Source organism: Alosa pseudoharengus, unplaced genomic scaffold (assembly GCF_046254945.1).
Source record: "Alosa pseudoharengus isolate Yale_2024_CS ecotype anadromous, Long Island Sound unplaced genomic scaffold, YU_APseudo_1.1 YU_APseudo_1.1_scf_10, whole genome shotgun sequence".
In the NCBI taxonomy this organism is placed as follows: Eukaryota; Metazoa; Chordata; class Actinopteri; order Clupeiformes; family Clupeidae; genus Alosa; species Alosa pseudoharengus.
Genome location: NW_027468565.1, coordinates 16,000,007 through 16,016,121, shown reverse-complemented (window position 1 = coordinate 16,016,121; position 16,115 = coordinate 16,000,007). Strand labels below are relative to the sequence as shown.

The following is a 16,115-nucleotide window of genomic DNA, read 5'->3' as shown; positions in this document are numbered from 1 at the left end:
AATCTAATCATAATTATAATAGTATGTATTATAATTGCTGTTGTTACTTTATGATTATATATACATATACCACTGCACATTTTTCTGATGTCATCCTACGGTTGCTGAGTGACATTCGAATGAGTTGAAAATAAGAGACCACTGCAAATTTGAATATGACCGTCAACTAATTTGAATGTCACTCAGCAACCGGATGACATCAGAAAAATGCGCAGTGGTCACTTAATGTTTTTCCCACAGCTGTATAGGTTATATTTTATATTTATGTTTTAAGACAGGAATAAAAACAAAGTCTAATACTCATCAGTTTACTAGAGTAACCCTCTCAGATTGTCACATTTCAGACTCTGGTTAATCTCTGTATGTTAAACTTTGGGAACCTCGTACATAAGAGGTCCTAGAGTATAGTATATCTTTACATGTTGAATTTACATAATTTAATTTTGTCCAATAGATTAATTGTGATATGAAAACATGCAATATAAATTTAATTTTATTATTACAATTATACCTATGTATGGCTATGGTCTATGCAAGTGTGCCGAAATAGTTAACATTTTGGGTAATATGACCACATCATAGCAATGTTTGTGAAGGTGCTGTAGTGACTCAACATGACCATGATTGGAAGCATTTATTCATTCAAAATAACTTTTAATAGTTATTGATAAAATCACTTGTTTTTTTCCACCATAATACTGTGAGACTAAAATGGATTTTTAGAAAAGCTGAATTCCTTTAGACACCAAACAACATATTTACATACATGATTTTCTTTTCATAGAATCATGGCCTCACTCTGCTGTCCATGATGCAAATCTCATCAACTTCAGCTATGTACAGGATTACGCCGCATAGTCACAATCAACAGTAAACAAAAACAAAAATTTACTGGGCTATCCCTTTATGCAAGGGGGACTAATTCAAATGGCTCTCCCACTCAATTTCCATTTCTCTCTCTCTCTCTCTCACTTGCTCTCTTTCTTTCATACTAACACACACACATACACAACACACACCACACACACACACACACACTCACACACACACTCACACAACAATAATTTTCACAGACATCCACCAACGTGTTCATTTGCAATCATTTCTTCTATATAGATGATTCTTAAGCTGAGGATGTGCGGTGTCTGGAAATTTGCTATTGATTATAATATTTCTCTTGTTTTGTTGAAATCTGTTACTTCTTTTTTTTTTCTGTTGGCAAATGTCTAATAGATCTACGGTGGTAGGAATGCAACTGCGTAGAGAGGAGAGGACACCCGGGGACACATCCCGCACTCATATCGCCAAAAACACAACTCCCTCCTAAGGCCTCTCCTTTCCTCCTGGAGCTCCAGCACAGCTCTCATACGCCCCTCTCATCCCTGTCCCCAGATCTCCTCCTCAGCCAAAGGGGCAACAAGAAGGCTGTGATGTCAAAATGCATCTCTCTTTCACACACACACACACTCTCCCTGCATCCCCCCATCTCTCTCTCCGTCGCTCTCCGTCTCTCTCTCTGTGTCTCTCTCCCTCTGTCTCTCTCTCTCTCTCTCTCTCTCTGTCTCGCTCTCTCTCTCTCTCTGTCTCTCTCTGTCTCTCTCTGTCTCTCTCTGTCTCTCTCTGTCTCTCTCTGTCTCTCTGGCTCATGTTTATCTGGGGCTGTTGCAGGTTTGGCTCTGCTCTGCTCCGCTCTGCTCATTCCTGGCCGAAGCCTTCGGTCTCCTCGATGGCAAAGAGCAACTTCTCGCGCAGCTGCTCCAGATTCCTGTAGGGGGGCAGGTCCAGCCGATTGAAGCTGGATTTCAGAGGATGAGGGGGGAGAAAGTCAGGTTTATGGGGTTGGAGAGGGTCAGTTAAACCTTTCAAATGAAAACAGGTCAAAGCAAAACAACACAAGCATGCACAGGCTGCTTCAGACTTTCTGGACTCACCAGGTGTGGCTTCTGGGTAGCCATGTCTCCTTCCCCACCTTATCGATGCAGAACTTCTGTGGACCATTACTCCCTGATGAGACAGAGAGAGAGTCGAGAGAGAACGAGACAGCATTAATCTCATGCCAGTCTAAAGCAGTAAAATGCAGTTGGGAATTTCAGGTGAAAGAGAACACCAGGTCCCGTACCTATGAGCTCGTTAAAGCCGCCCACCGGCAGCCGGCAGGTCCCCGTCACAAACTGCAGCAGGCGGATCCGCTTCTCGTTGTCCATCTCCTTCACCACCTGCCAGAACCAATGGATCTGCTTGCTGTTCTTGGTGTAGTGGCGGTAGATGGTGTTTTTCTGCCAGTCGCTGAGGTCGATCTCCTGCATGCCGCATAGCATGAGCTGAGGGGAGAGAACGTGAAGAGACGGGTCAGTGGACAGGAGAGAGAAGGAACGTGGCGGCGTTCCATCAGCGCACTGCATACTACTGCTGCAGACAGCCTCCCTCACCTCCAACTCCTTCTCGTCGAAGTAGCGCAGCCACTCCAGAGGCACCACCTCGTTGAAGCCGTCCAGGAAGGCCTTGGTCTGTTCCTCCACCCCCCGCATGAAGCGCCAGTCAGTCAGCAACCTGCACAGCGAGCACAACTCCGCGTTACCATTGTGTTTCAAAACAAACGAATCAATTTGCTATATTGTTGTTGCTGTAGCTTAATGCAATATCAAGAACACAAAATATCTAATTCTATACTATACATTTCTTCTGATTGTAATAAAAACATATATACTGTGAGTGATCCTTTAGCCAGTTTCAAGCATTTAACTCATTCGGGTTCATTTTTAAGAAATTATCAAATAATGTTTATTTTAATTGTTTAGTTCAGTTTTGTTTTGTTTTTCATTAAGTTTAAGCTAAACAAAGGTGTTCATTGATTTCTTAAGCTTAATTGCTAAATCTATATAAACACTTTGTTTTTAATTTTATCAATCGGTTTTTGTCATATTTAATAGCAAACTAAAATGATTTTGTGAGTGTGGGGATGCTGTGGTATGCCACAGTGAGAGGAGGAGAAGCTGTTTGTGAGATACCTGATGTACTCCTCCTTGTTCTCTTCTGTGACCAGTTCATTCTCGCCGTTGTCCTTCAACTGGTGTGTGGACACCTTCCCTAAGATCTCCATGTCCTGAGCAAAGTAGAGCTCCACCCCACACTCCTCCAGATTGTTGTCTCTACAGGCACACACACACACACACACACACACACACACACACACACACAGAGTGTCAATAAAGCAATAGCTCTCTATTGGCCACATGCACAGCTCCATGTGGTGTGGAGCAGGAGAGCACCCAGTGAGTGGAGGGGACTGAAGGGGTACAGTACTTACTTGACCCACATGATTGAGTTAAAAAACTCTGGGTCTATGGACTCCAGGTCCTTAAGGGTGGGCTTCTTGTTGAGCATGCGTTTGTAGAAGGGCAGAGTGAAGCCTGTGTCGATGAACTTGCCATGGTACAGTGCCTGAGGAGAGACAGAGGGGGAGGGGGTGGGGGGGGGGGGAATGGTTAGTGCACATGGTACACACACACACACACACACACACACACACACACACACACACACACACACACACACACACACACACACACACACACACACACACACACACACACACACACACACACACACACACACACACACACACACACACACACACACACACACACACACACACACACACACACACACACACACACACACACACACAACCATATAAAATTACAATCAACATCTTTGTCCAGCTCATGTTCCACACGTATTTCTAAACGTTAGTTCTCCAACATTCCGACTGAACACCTTCTCCACTCAAGCTCTCTCACTTGTGGGGACCAAAGGCAAACGTCAAAGCAAGCGGCGATAGAGAAAATCACGAAGGCCCGTAAAGGCAACATGCGCTCAGGAAGACGGGGCTCGGTTGGGTTACGCCGCGGCCCCTTGGATAAGAGGCAGACTGCCTGAGCAGCGGGGTCCAAGATCAACACAGACGCCCGCTGCCCAGTGACTCACGGTCTGTCCAGCCCCAGCACTCTGGACTGGAGCGCTGCTGAGACCCACAGGGAGTCAGAGCAGAGACACTCAACACCAGAGAGGCCGAGAGAAATGGAGAACTCGAGAGGGGATCGAAAATGAGGGCTTTGGGGAACCCAGGGAACAAAAAAGGGTGGCTTTAAAGAAAGACAAGAGAAGCAAAAGTCAAGACTGTTTTAACAGTGCAAGACACATAAAGAGAAAGGCTATATGGAGAATTTATATTGGGGTGTGTGTGTGTGTGTGTGTGTGTGTGTGAGGGAGGGGGAGTGGTGGTGTGGGATTGTGTGAGGAGCGTATTTGTAGACTAAATATAGGACTGGCGTCTGGGCGGGAGCTTGCTGGGTGCGGCAGTGAAGTCATGCCTGAGAGGGAGGGTGGAGGAGAAGAGGGGCACTAGGAGAGGACGGTGCTGCTGCTGGTGGGGGAGGTGGTGGGGGAGGTGGGTCCTTTTGGGTTTTGGGGCCTGGAGCTTCTGGAGGTTGTCGAAGTGCAGGAGCTGGGAGCTGGGCTTGGCAGCGGCCAGGGGTGGTTGGAGCTGGGGTGGAGTGGAGTGGAGTGGAGTGGGGTGGAGTGGGGTGGAGCGTGCTTCTAGCATAAGGCCACTATTCACCAGATCAGAAACACACGCCTCTGTGTCCGTGTGTGTGTGTGTGTGTGTGTGTGTGTGCTCCCAGCAGCAAAAGAGTAGCAGTGCCTCACACAGGCACGTAGTGTTCGGGAAACTTTCCCCGAGGTTTGTAGAGGTTTCCCCGATACCGGAGTTTTCCACTGCTCAACGTGAGTCTGGCTACCTCCTGTTTGATTGAGGTAAACTCTCTCTGAATGGCCTTTTCTAAATGTCCTTTTCATTACAGTTCATTTATTCAAGTTGGGAACCATATTCCAGACTCCAAGCTGAAAGAACTCCAAGAACCTTCTGTTTTCGCTTGACTCATTTATGATGCGCCTTATATCAAAGGATGTTGACCATCATCAGTATAAGGTCATCACATGTGTCTCTTAAATGGAAGAGTACCAGGGGGGCTTGATGACTACAAGGTTATGTGTGTGTATGTGTGTGTGTGTGCTCACCATGGCGATGAATCGCCCAATGAAGCGGAAGTAAGTGAGGTGGTCGGGGTTGATGGAGGAGGCCGGGTTGATCTGCAGACAGTAGTTGTTCTTGCCGGCGTACTCAAACAAACAGTACATGGGATTGAGCACCTCGTGGGAGAGCAGGAAGAACCACTCTCTGTGGAGCAAGGGGAGAAGCACACATCAGAACAGGCCGGGGGAGAGAGAGAGAGAGAGAGAGAGAGAGAGAGAGAGAGAGAGAGAGGGGATCACTGAGAGGAGGTAAAGAAGGAATGAAGAGGAGAGAGATAGAGGGATGTGACCAACACAGGGTGGAGCCAGAGTGTGTATTTGAGGAGAGGAATGGTGCAGATGACAGTGTAAAACCTCACCCTCCAAAACCCAGTTTTAAGACAGACATGGAAGCTTCTGGAATGACAGTGACTTATGACTAAGACATGATTTTTATGCGCCCACACACACACACACACAGAGGTGGAGATTACACACGACAGGCATGATTTCAACACATGATGAAATGGCAGTGCAAGAGACATGAAGTGACAGTTGAGCCCTCGCCACCTATGACGTTGAACTCCATAGACACACACCATCACACACAGTACAGCATAATGGAAAGACACACAGAGAAATACCAACAGGGCTACATGGAACACAGTTAGCCGCTTCGTCGCTACATCCCAGCGTGATTCATCATGCATGTGATGTGGCAGTTTCCCGCACACACCAAAGCAAGGAGGGGAGTGCAAATTTGGACTGAGGCAAGGCTCAAGTGTTGACAGAGGTGACCACTGGTGTGACGAGATCTGTGACTATCTGACCGTCTGATCGATGAGGTTTGATGAGAATTTGGTCAGCACACCACATGAGAGTCTGGTGCTACCCAAGACAAAGCCTTTGAGGCCACATGAAATTCTCCACGCTGGGTAGTATGACATGATCACATCTAAGACTAAGGCTAAGGCTTCAGCATTGGCCTACTGTATTTCAACTGACAGGACAAATATCTAATAGTACAAACATAAATATTCACACACACACACATAATACACACACAAACGCACAACATAGTACAAATCACACACACACACAGACACACACACACACACACACACAGAACTGAAGCCCCAGCTACCCACCACCACAAACACCACCACCATTGCCCCCATCCCTTCACCTCTGCCCACCCGCCCCCACTTCTGCGTCCCAGGGTGGGGGGAGAGCGCTGGGGAGGCTGGCTGGCTGGCTGGCAGGCTGGCTGACGCCGGGGGCAGCGCAGACACCTCCAGACATCCCGTCCGTGGTTCTACCCTGTGGTAGAACAGCATGACGTAACCTACCATAGGGTAAAACCACTGGCGCGACGCCGGAGACACAGACACAAGGCAAAAAGAAAAATCACAGACAACAAAAAAAAAAAAAAACACTACAACAAAAAAGGAGGGGGTTACAGGACAGCATGGGCAGGAACGAGGAGATGGAGCACCTAACACCACAGAAAAAATGATGAGGAACCACCCGTCACCAACCACAGATACACAAACACACACACACACACACACACACATTACACACAGATACACCAAATGAGCCGCAGGGATACAGAGGCAGTTGTGCTGCATGCCATGAAGAGCAGAGAGCGACAGAGTGACTAAGAGGATGATGAAAAGCAGACAGAAACACAGCGTCAGAGAGGAGAGGAGAGAAGAGAAGAGAAGGAGAGAGAGCCAGAGAGTGATCAGCGGGAGAAGTTGCTGAGGAAAACGACAGTGCAGGAGAGAGAGAGAGAGAGAGAGAGAGAGAGAGAGAGAGAGAGAGAGAGAGAGAGAGAGAGAGAGAGAGAGAGAGAGAGAGAGGAGAGTCAGACAGCCAGGAAATGACTGCTGGGTGAGGCCCTGTGCGGGCGGGTGGTGTGTTGTGGGGTGGTGTGGTGTGCGGTGTCGACGGTGCCAGCGGCGGGACTTGCCTGGCGATGCCGCCGTAGTCCAGGCCCTCTTCTCCCCTCATGATGATGTAGAGCCTCCGCCGCAGGTCATACGGCTTCATGTTCATAATCTGTCAGAGCCAGAGAGACACAGACGCTCAATCCCTCCGCCTGGTGGACCGCCATCACCTGTGTCCAGCAGAAATGGACACAGATCCCACCAGGTATGTTGAGTCCAATGTGTATTTGAAGCCTTACCTGCTGAAAGGAGTCCTCAAAGAGGGTCTGTCTGGACACGGAAATTTTGACATGGCTTGGCAAGGCATTGGACTGCACAGAGAGAGAGAGGGAGAGAGACAGACAGATAGACAGACAAACGGATGGACAGACAAAAAGAAACAGATGTGGAGAGAGAGCAAAATAAGGAGAACCATACGGGTAGAGTACTTTCTGAACTTGCACAAAAATACGAGCTAAAAAAAATAAAAGAACAGAACTGGGTCAGGTCAAAAGAAAAAGTGCTTAGGAGGAGAGAGAGGTGCTTACATGGCACAGGAAGCGGAACTGATGGTATTTCCACCTGAAACTGCGGTCATAGGCCCCTGGAGAGCCCCCCTGCCTGGACCTGCACAGAGCGAGAGAGAGAGAAGAGAGAGAGAGAGGGGAGAGAGAGATAGAGAGAGAGAGAGAAAAGAGAGAGAGAGAGAGGAGGAGGATGAGTGGATTTGAAAAGTAAACATGGGACTTCAGCAGTCAAACCAATGGGTTCCAATAGTCCAGTGGGTGGGGTATTGTTGGTACCAAGATGGAAGTAGAGTAGCAGGAGCTTTGGTCGGACTTGCTCGTCTAGACTATCCCTGTCTCCCAACACCAGTGGCTGAGGACACTCACAGCAAAGGCAGAAAGCACCCAACTAGACCACAGACTTGGTTGGGCTTTTGCTACAAATATAAAGGATGACTGGGTCCAAGTTTAAACTGGAAAGCTCAGGAAGAGACAAGGACATTGGTCAGGGAGGGTAATTGATTAGTCATGGGGTATCCATTGACCTGGTACCTGGACCCTGTAGGTGAATGGCACCGGAAATAATGGGACCAGAAATAAATGGAATTTGACAGGCCCTGCTCTGGAGCTGCATGGGGAGGCCCAATGAACCTTACTGATGAGGCCAAAAGCAAAAGAAGTCATCAGACAAGGCTCAGTCATGCAGCTCCGCCGTGAGGCCTTGGGCAGGAAAAGGAGTAGGGAGGGGGGAGGGAAAAAAAGAGGCTCGCCTGAGGCCCAGCGTGCCCGTGGAGGTGAGCCTGAGCCTGCAGCTGTGTTAGTACAAGACCCAACTACGCGCACACACACACACACACACACACACTGGATATGTGCCGAGTCAGCAGCGAAGGAAAACTGAGCGCGCAAAAAGACGGAGGGAAGAAAATATGGAAGCCGAGAGGATGAGTGAAAATGAGAGAGAGAGAGAGAGAGAGAGCGAGAGAGAGGGAGGGAAAAGCCACTAATATTCTGGCTTTTGTGTTCTTGCCATTGCTGTGAGCGGAGTCCAAGCACACACTGGTTTTGGTTAGGGATGTTGGACCGCTAAAGCAGCGCTAACTACAAACATGGACTCCATCAGCGGTATCAATTTGAAATCACCCTGGACATTCTAAGTGCCTCATAGAGCCACTACATCCAAATAAAAAGGTTTTTACAATATATTACAAAAGTACAGTTAATTTCAACTTTTGTAAATTATATTTTTACAGAATTTATGTCCAGACACACACACACACACAATATTTCATGGTAAATTCACTATAATTTGCAAGTTTAATTAGTGTAAGTCCATGCATGCTTCATGTGTATGTGGTGAGGTGAAAATACAGCAGCACCACAGAACAGCTCAGATTCTCCCAGGGAGAAGATGGAGCAAAACTATTCGTTCTCCAGAAAGGAAACAAGAAAATGATGTAAAAAGTAAAATAATAATAAAAAAATAAAAAAAAGAGGACTGAGCTCTAACATGATCACTTCTTCATTGTCGGGATCATTATATCTACGTACAAACTGGTTGACTGATGCTGTTAAATGGACGCTCCCTTAAACTAGCTTTCCCTGTCTTGGGGTACTAAGGTGGTGCAGTAGGGGTGGGGTTGGGGGTTGGGGGGTGGGGGTTGGGGGAGTAGGGGGCTGTAGGAACAGCATATTTACCCAGACTCAAAGCCCGGTCGGGGGTCTTTAAAGGTGGTGGTGCGGGAGTTATGGTCCACAAAGTAGCGCACGCCCTCCGCCGTGTACTTCATCTCCCAGCCGGGGGGCAGGGGGGGCTCCTGGATCATCCTGATGAGAGAGGGGAGAGGGGACGTGAGCTCCGGCCACCGAGCGGGCGCAGGGACGCCGCCAACCCCCCCTGCCCAGCCCGCCATCCCACAGCCGCTCGCCTCAACCTGACACCTCACGACCTACGCTACCGCTCGCTAACGTTACCGTTTCATTTGGCAAGTCAAAACAAAATCAATCAAAATAAATTCCAAAAAAACACATAAAATCAACAAACATGGCATTAAAGCAAGCGTGGGGGGAGAAGCCATGGAATGCTTTCCTGTGAGGGTCAGAAAATAACAAATGGCTACACTATGCATAAATGATAAGTTATTTTCTTCTAAAAGTTTTCATAGTAATAGTTCAGGGGCCATCTTGACTCTGGCTTCCAGGCGTCATTCTCTCAGGCAGCTGTTACAGCACACCCTGCTTTTTTACTGCTGCTAATGTGCCGAGGAGATGATTGCACTGAAAACGCTTAAGCCTTGCAAACTAATAAAACTGCTGTCGAAACGCCCGGGGTAATGGGAGCGCGAGACGGCTGAGAGCAGTGAGTAAAACAGATGCCCTGAGGAGATCCCAGAGCCCTGCCCTCCCAGGCTAACATTAGAGGGGCAGCCGGGCGGGGAGCTTGGGCTGGGTGGGGCCCCGGTTGCTGCCCACACCGACGCTAGCCGCGGGCAATGCTAATCTGCCTGCCGGGAATCCAGCGCCGACGGCTGCCAATGAGAGGAGTGGGCGGAGTGGGGGAGGGGAGGGGAGGGCAGCCGCGGGCATCACTCGTCTCTGGGCAGGCTGGCAGACGGTAACGTTACTGGTGGAGGGGTGCTGGCTGGCTGGCTGGCTGGCTGGCGGGCACTGGGAGTGGAGGTGAAATTGAGCGGGTGTGGGGGTGGAGGGTGGAGGGTCCTTACCCTTGGGTTCGGGGGTCCTCCCACTGGGTGGTCCGCGTGTTGTGGTTGACGAAGTAGACTCTGCCATTGTCCTGCCGCTTCTCTGTGGGGGCAGAGGAAGAGGTCAGATTAAGGCAACATGGCAAAAAGTACACACACACCTAACTGCAATAACCTTTGATGCATTCCATTTTGTGAAAAACAAAACAGAAAGCAGTCTGGACTTTGAGACAACTGCTGGATGTCTTCAGGGTGTCACTTTTCAATGAGTGACTTGAGTAAATACAATACTGGCTATATACCTCATTCTGAAAAAAGTGTAACTGGCAGCCAGTTTGGGAGAAATGGAGAGAAAGTGTGAGAGAGAGAGAGAGAGAGAGAGAGAGAGAGAAAGAGTAAGAGAGAGAGCAAAAGAGAGAGAGAGAGAGAGAGAGAAAAAGGAGGGCAGCTGAAATCTCACAGAGCTGATTGAAAACTAACGGGTGTGTGTGACATTTCACTCGCACCCTTTTCCAAAATGCTTTTCCAGTGCCGACCTCAGCACTTTTCCCCTGCCTCTGGCCCAGAGAGGGAAAAAAGAAAGAAGGGATACAGAAAGACAGGTGGGAGAGGTGATGAACAGAAACGAGGGGGAAAAAAGAGGGATGGCAGGCAGGAGAGGAAAAGGAACGGCAAAAGTAAGTGGTAGGAAAGAGAGATAGAGAGATTGAGAGAGAGAAAGAGACGGTAAACGTGTGTCAAGAACAGGGAGGATAACTTGCTGACTAATCTCCAGTTTGGCCTACAAAGACACAATGGCAACATAAAAAAGATAATAGTGTGGCGACCACATCCATTTCCGTTATGAGGAGTGTGTGTGTGTGTGTGTGTGTGTGTGTGTGTGTGTGTGTGTGTATGTGTGTGTAGGGAGTTTTATGTTTTTGCTTCTGTTGTCATAGTCCCAGAGCCCTTCTGGTTTTCAGGACTGCAGCCGATACCCCCCACATCCCTCAACCATGACCCCCTCCAACCCCCACCCCCACAGCCTCAAACCCCAACTGTGTGTGTGTCTCTCTCTCTTTTACTCTCTCCCTCCCTTCCTCTCTCTCTCAGTCACTCGCTCCCTCCCTCTCTCTTGACATCTTGTTCTCATTAGCGGGCGTTTGTGGAGAGCACTGGACCAGTAGCGCTCACATCGCAGCTCTTGCCCCTCTGTTCCTCTACCCTCCCCTCCCACCCTCCTCTCTCTTTCCCTCCATCTCTTTAACCCTTCTCTCCTACCAAGCACTTCATTGTTCTCCCCCCCTCCTCCTCTCTCTCTCTCTCTCTTGCCTCCAGCTCTTCCGTCTATTTCATTCCATCCATCTTCTGAGCAGCGGGCGCAACCACAGCAGAGGCCGCTTGGCTGCAGGTTTTTCAAGAGAAAAAAAAGAAAGAAACATAAAAAAAAAAGAGAGAGAGAGAGAGAGAGAGAGAGAGAGAGAGAGAGAGAGAGAGAAAAGCCCATCTCAAATGAATCTCTATTACATAATGGAGGTTTGCGAGCCTGGAGACAAACCGCGTCTTATTGAAAGCCAAACACGGCTGGAGCATGGGGCCGTGTGTGAGAGTAGAGGAGAAGAGGAGAGGTGGGGAGGAGAGGAGAAGTGGAGAGGAGAGGAGAGGAGAGGTGGGGAGGAGAGGAGAAATGGAGAGGAGAGGAGAGGGGGAGAGGAGAGGAGAGGAGAGGAGAGGTGGAGAGGAGAGGAGAAGTGGAGAGGAGAGGAGAGGTGGAGAGGAGAGGAAAAGAGAGGAGAGGGATGGAAGGCATATGGCGGGCCCCACAGCACTCCAGACCACAGGGCCAGCGCGCGGCCCGCGTGCTACTCTAAACCTCCTGTTGGCAGGAAGCAGTCACAAGCTATACAATGGCAGTGGTCAGAGGCAACAAAGAAGGAAAAGAAAAAAGGGGGGGGGGGGGGGGGTAAAAATACAATTCAGATGAGACTCATCAACTTTATGTTCCTGTGCTGGCTCCAGCTGAGGGAGAGTACCTACAAGAATTTAGAGTGAAACAAAACACTAAACAAAAGAACCTTAGTGGCTTCAATTACAGCACGAGGCCATGAGTTATAGACTAAATAAAGAAGATCCTCTATCCATCCCAAACAGACAGAAAGACAGACAGAGAGAAAAAGAGAAAGAGAGAGAGAGAGAGAGAGAAGGACCTAAGGCCTGCCCCCTAACCCTTTTGGACATTTCAGTGACTCACAGTGGTCCCAGATGAGGTGACCGTGACGAGAGACAGCAAAACCCCAACTGCCACTACACCCACAAAACCAGCCTGTGTCCTCTTCAGTGTGTGTGTGTGTGTGTGTGTGTGTGTGTGTGTGTGTGTGTGTGTGTGTAAGCGGACATTGGAACGAGAGGGCACACACTTACCCCAGCCTGGAGGTAGAGGGCCCAGCGGGTCATTTTCAACAGGCGCTCCTGATGGCTGAGGAGAGAGAGGAGAGAGACAGAGAGAGGGAGAGAGAGAGGGATGGAGAGAGGGATAGAGAGGAGTGAGAATCCAGATCCCATTCAGTGGAGTCAAGCACTTTTCCTCTCTGCCTCCTACTCCTCAATGCCCCTCTTTCTTTTTCTTCTTCGGTCATTCTCTCGGTCAGTCTTTAGAGTCACTGCCTGTCCCCTCTGGCAGTCCGACGTGAAATTCATCACACTTCGACCGCACAGCTCCTTCACACTCCACACCACAGCGAGGGGTGAAAAAGGGAAAAAAAAGAAAAACACGGCAAAGGAAGAAAAAAAAAAAGCAAAACAGCAGAAAAAGAAGAAAAAAAAAGCGAATGAAAACCAGACAAAACCACAGAAAGAGAGAGATAAAGGGCCCAGGCAAGCGTGGCACACTGACAAGGAGCAGCAGGATCGTCCGTCTGCTTCTGCTGCTCTTTCTATCTTTTCTTTTTCTTTCCCAGTTTGCCTGGTGCTAGTAGTGGTTTGCAGGAGGATTCCCTGGTGCTGGGTTAGGCGGCCGGGCGGGTCGGGTCACTTCGGGGAAGGGCAGGACGAGAGCTCTCTCCTGGAGCAGCGGGAACATGCGACTGACGGACTGAGCTGCGCCGCCGCTTGTATGCCTTTCCAAAAACTACAGGCTCAGAGCAGGAGGGGGAGGAGGAGGAGGAGGAGGAGGAGGAGGAGAAAAGACAAACCATGAAGGAAAGGGAAAGAAGGGAGAGAAGAGGAGGGAAAAACAGAACACGCGCACACACACACACACACGGACACAGACACACACACTTGTACACACGCTGTTCCAATGAGCTCACTGGCTACTCTCTTGCTCCACCTCTTTCTTCCCCACCCAGCCACTCGTTCTGAGGGGGGTGCCTCTCTCTCTCTCTCCCTCTCTTTTCTAGCGCTGCTGTGAAAGTGAGCAGGGAGGCGTGATGTCTGCACAAACTGAGAGCACATTCATCGCTCCCATCCAGCGCTGCGCCCCACCACACACTCACACACACACACACACACACACACACACACACACACACACACACACACACACACACACACACAACACACACACACACACACACACACACACACACACACACACACACACACACACACACACACACACACACACACACACACACACACACACACACACACACACACACACACACACACACACACACACACACACACACACACACACACACACACACACACACACACACACACACACACACACACACACACACACACACACACACACACCTCCCCTCCTCACAAAAGCACCTTTATTCAGCCGGCCCCTGGACCCGCCGCCGTTTACTCAGCCTGTGTCTACACACAGCCCAAGTGTGTGTGTGTGTGTGTGTGTGTGTGTGTGTGTGTGTGTGTGTGTGTGTGTGTGTGTGTGTGTGTGTGTGTGTGTGTGTGTGTGTGTGTGTGTGTGTGTGTGTGTGTGTGTGTGTGTGTGTGTGTGTGTGTGTGTGTGTGTGTGTGTGTGTGTGTGTGTGTGTGTCTGTGTTTGTGTGTGTGTATGTATGTGTATGTGTGTATGTTTGTGCGAGTGTGTGCAGTCAACAGTGTAGGTTCCCCTCAGTCACATAAGTAAACACACATATATTTGCTTCAGCGTGGAAATTTTGTATGTTTATAGGTGGCACACAGCCGCTTGGCAAACATGTTGTGTGTGCTTTATGTGTGTTTGTGTGTGTGTGTGTGTGGGGGGGTCTCTATGTTACTGGTAAATGAAGAATCATATTTCAGTTGACGATTTCAGTGTGTGCGTGTGTACAGTGTGTGCAGCGAGTGCGCAAGAGTTTGTGTTTTTGTGTTGCGTGTGCATGCGTGAGAGGGGTGTTTTGTACAACAGTTTGCGAAGCTTTGGGAAAATTCCATGGCTGTCCACACACACACACACAAACACAGTCCTGTCCCTAAGAATACCTGCCTCTGTTCTAGCACACATTCAGTGCTATCACCTCCAGTCGTTTAGTTACACCCTTTAAATGTGGCAAAGTGTTCACGGGAGCCGCCAGGGTGAAAAATAGCCCCAGCGCACTGACCACAGGGCGACCGAACCTCATAACCCCCCCAGTGAATAGGGTCTTTGCTCAGGCTCCGTGGCCCTCCTCTCCTCTCCTCTCTCTCTTCCCTCGTTCCCCACTCCTCCATGCTTGCCCTCCATTTTAGCACGAAGGCGTCACAAACGCATGGCCATGTCTTGCTCGCACGCGCCAACCATTCCACTGCCAGTTGAAAAATAAAGTGGCGCGCTTGCTCATGTTGCAAAACTAGTCCACCCTAAAAGCACTCTGGAAGCTTGCGCTGGGAATCTATACGTCTGTGTGTGAGTGCAGTTTGTCTTGTCACGGAATCAAACGACTTTGCTGTCTGAGTGGCAAATGCCAGAGAAGAGGGCAGTGGGTTTATGGGCAGGAAAACTGAGTGTGTGTGTGTTTGTGTGTGTGTGTGTGTGTGTGTGTGTGTGTGTGTGTGTGTGTGTGTGTGTGTGTGTGTGTGTGTGTGTAGTGCTGGGAAATGGCTAGAGTGGATATATGTGTGATTGTGTAAGTGCATTTGTGTGCATGTGTGTCTGTCTGTTTTGTGTGCGTCACTCACTCACAGGCCTGTCTATGGTAACCACCCTCTGGAGTTTTCTATGACTAAAAAAGGTAAAAAAAGAAAGAAAATAAAGAGTAAAAAAAAAAAAAAAAAGAGAGAGAACAGGATGACATCATCTCCTCTGCCTCTCTCTCTGCCCTCACCCTTCAGTGTTCCTCCTGCCAGAAGGGAATGGGAAGAGAGAGAGGGGGGGGGGGGAGAGAGTGAGAGAGAGACTGAGAGAACTGGACAGAGAGAGAAAGAGAGAGGCCTAAGAGAGAAAGAGAGAAAGACCTAAGCGAGAAAGATAGAAACCGGAGAGAAAAAGAGCTGGACAGAGAGAATGAGGGAGCGTGAGAGTGGGAGAAGGACGACAGCACAAGTTAAGAGGGGCAAGGAGAGGGGAACGGGGGGGGGGGGGGGGTGAGCATGGGGCCAAGATGAGGCTGACCTGGACGAACACTCTGTCCTGTGTCAGGGTGAAGACATGTCTGACCGTCTTCCCAGACCTCATCGACTCTCAAACATTCACTCAGACACTCCTCCAGTAACAAGTGACATGGACACCATGGACCACGGCAGTGGTCAGCAATTGAAGTGGACATTTTAAGTGACCGCTGAAAAGTGAATAAAGAATAGTGGGGGGAAAAGGCCGAGTGCAACTTGACCAAGTTGGACATACATGGCACAGGGGTGGGGGTGGCCGCTCACACAGGTAATACAATGGCCCCGCTCTTTTTCAGAGGTTTTTACGAAAGAACGCTGTAGTGTGCTCTATGAATGCAATCACTTCATGTATGATCTGGCATTGGGCTGAGAGAGTGGAG

General features: G+C 49.2%; 1 protein-coding gene across 1 annotated transcript in view; it reads right to left on the bottom strand.

The window, feature by feature from the left end:
- Positions 1–619: 619 nt before the first annotated feature.
- Positions 620–16,115, bottom strand: part of wwp2 (WW domain containing E3 ubiquitin protein ligase 2) — a 30,959-nt gene continuing 15,463 nt past the window's right edge. Inside the window, exons 9-21 of the mRNA XM_076273069.1 lie at positions 12,616–12,792; positions 10,237–10,318; positions 9,212–9,340; positions 7,556–7,634; positions 7,268–7,339; positions 7,048–7,140; positions 5,083–5,238; positions 3,308–3,441; positions 3,009–3,149; positions 2,430–2,550; positions 2,120–2,321; positions 1,932–2,004; positions 620–1,795 (exon numbers count right to left, since the gene is read on the bottom strand). Of these exons, the coding sequence (XP_076129184.1) occupies positions 1,696–1,795; positions 1,932–2,004; positions 2,120–2,321; positions 2,430–2,550; positions 3,009–3,149; positions 3,308–3,441; positions 5,083–5,238; positions 7,048–7,140; positions 7,268–7,339; positions 7,556–7,634; positions 9,212–9,340; positions 10,237–10,318; positions 12,616–12,792 (1,559 nt within the window). The 3' untranslated portion in view covers positions 620–1,695. The remainder of the gene's footprint in view (positions 1,796–1,931; positions 2,005–2,119; positions 2,322–2,429; positions 2,551–3,008; positions 3,150–3,307; positions 3,442–5,082; positions 5,239–7,047; positions 7,141–7,267; positions 7,340–7,555; positions 7,635–9,211; positions 9,341–10,236; positions 10,319–12,615; positions 12,793–16,115) is intronic.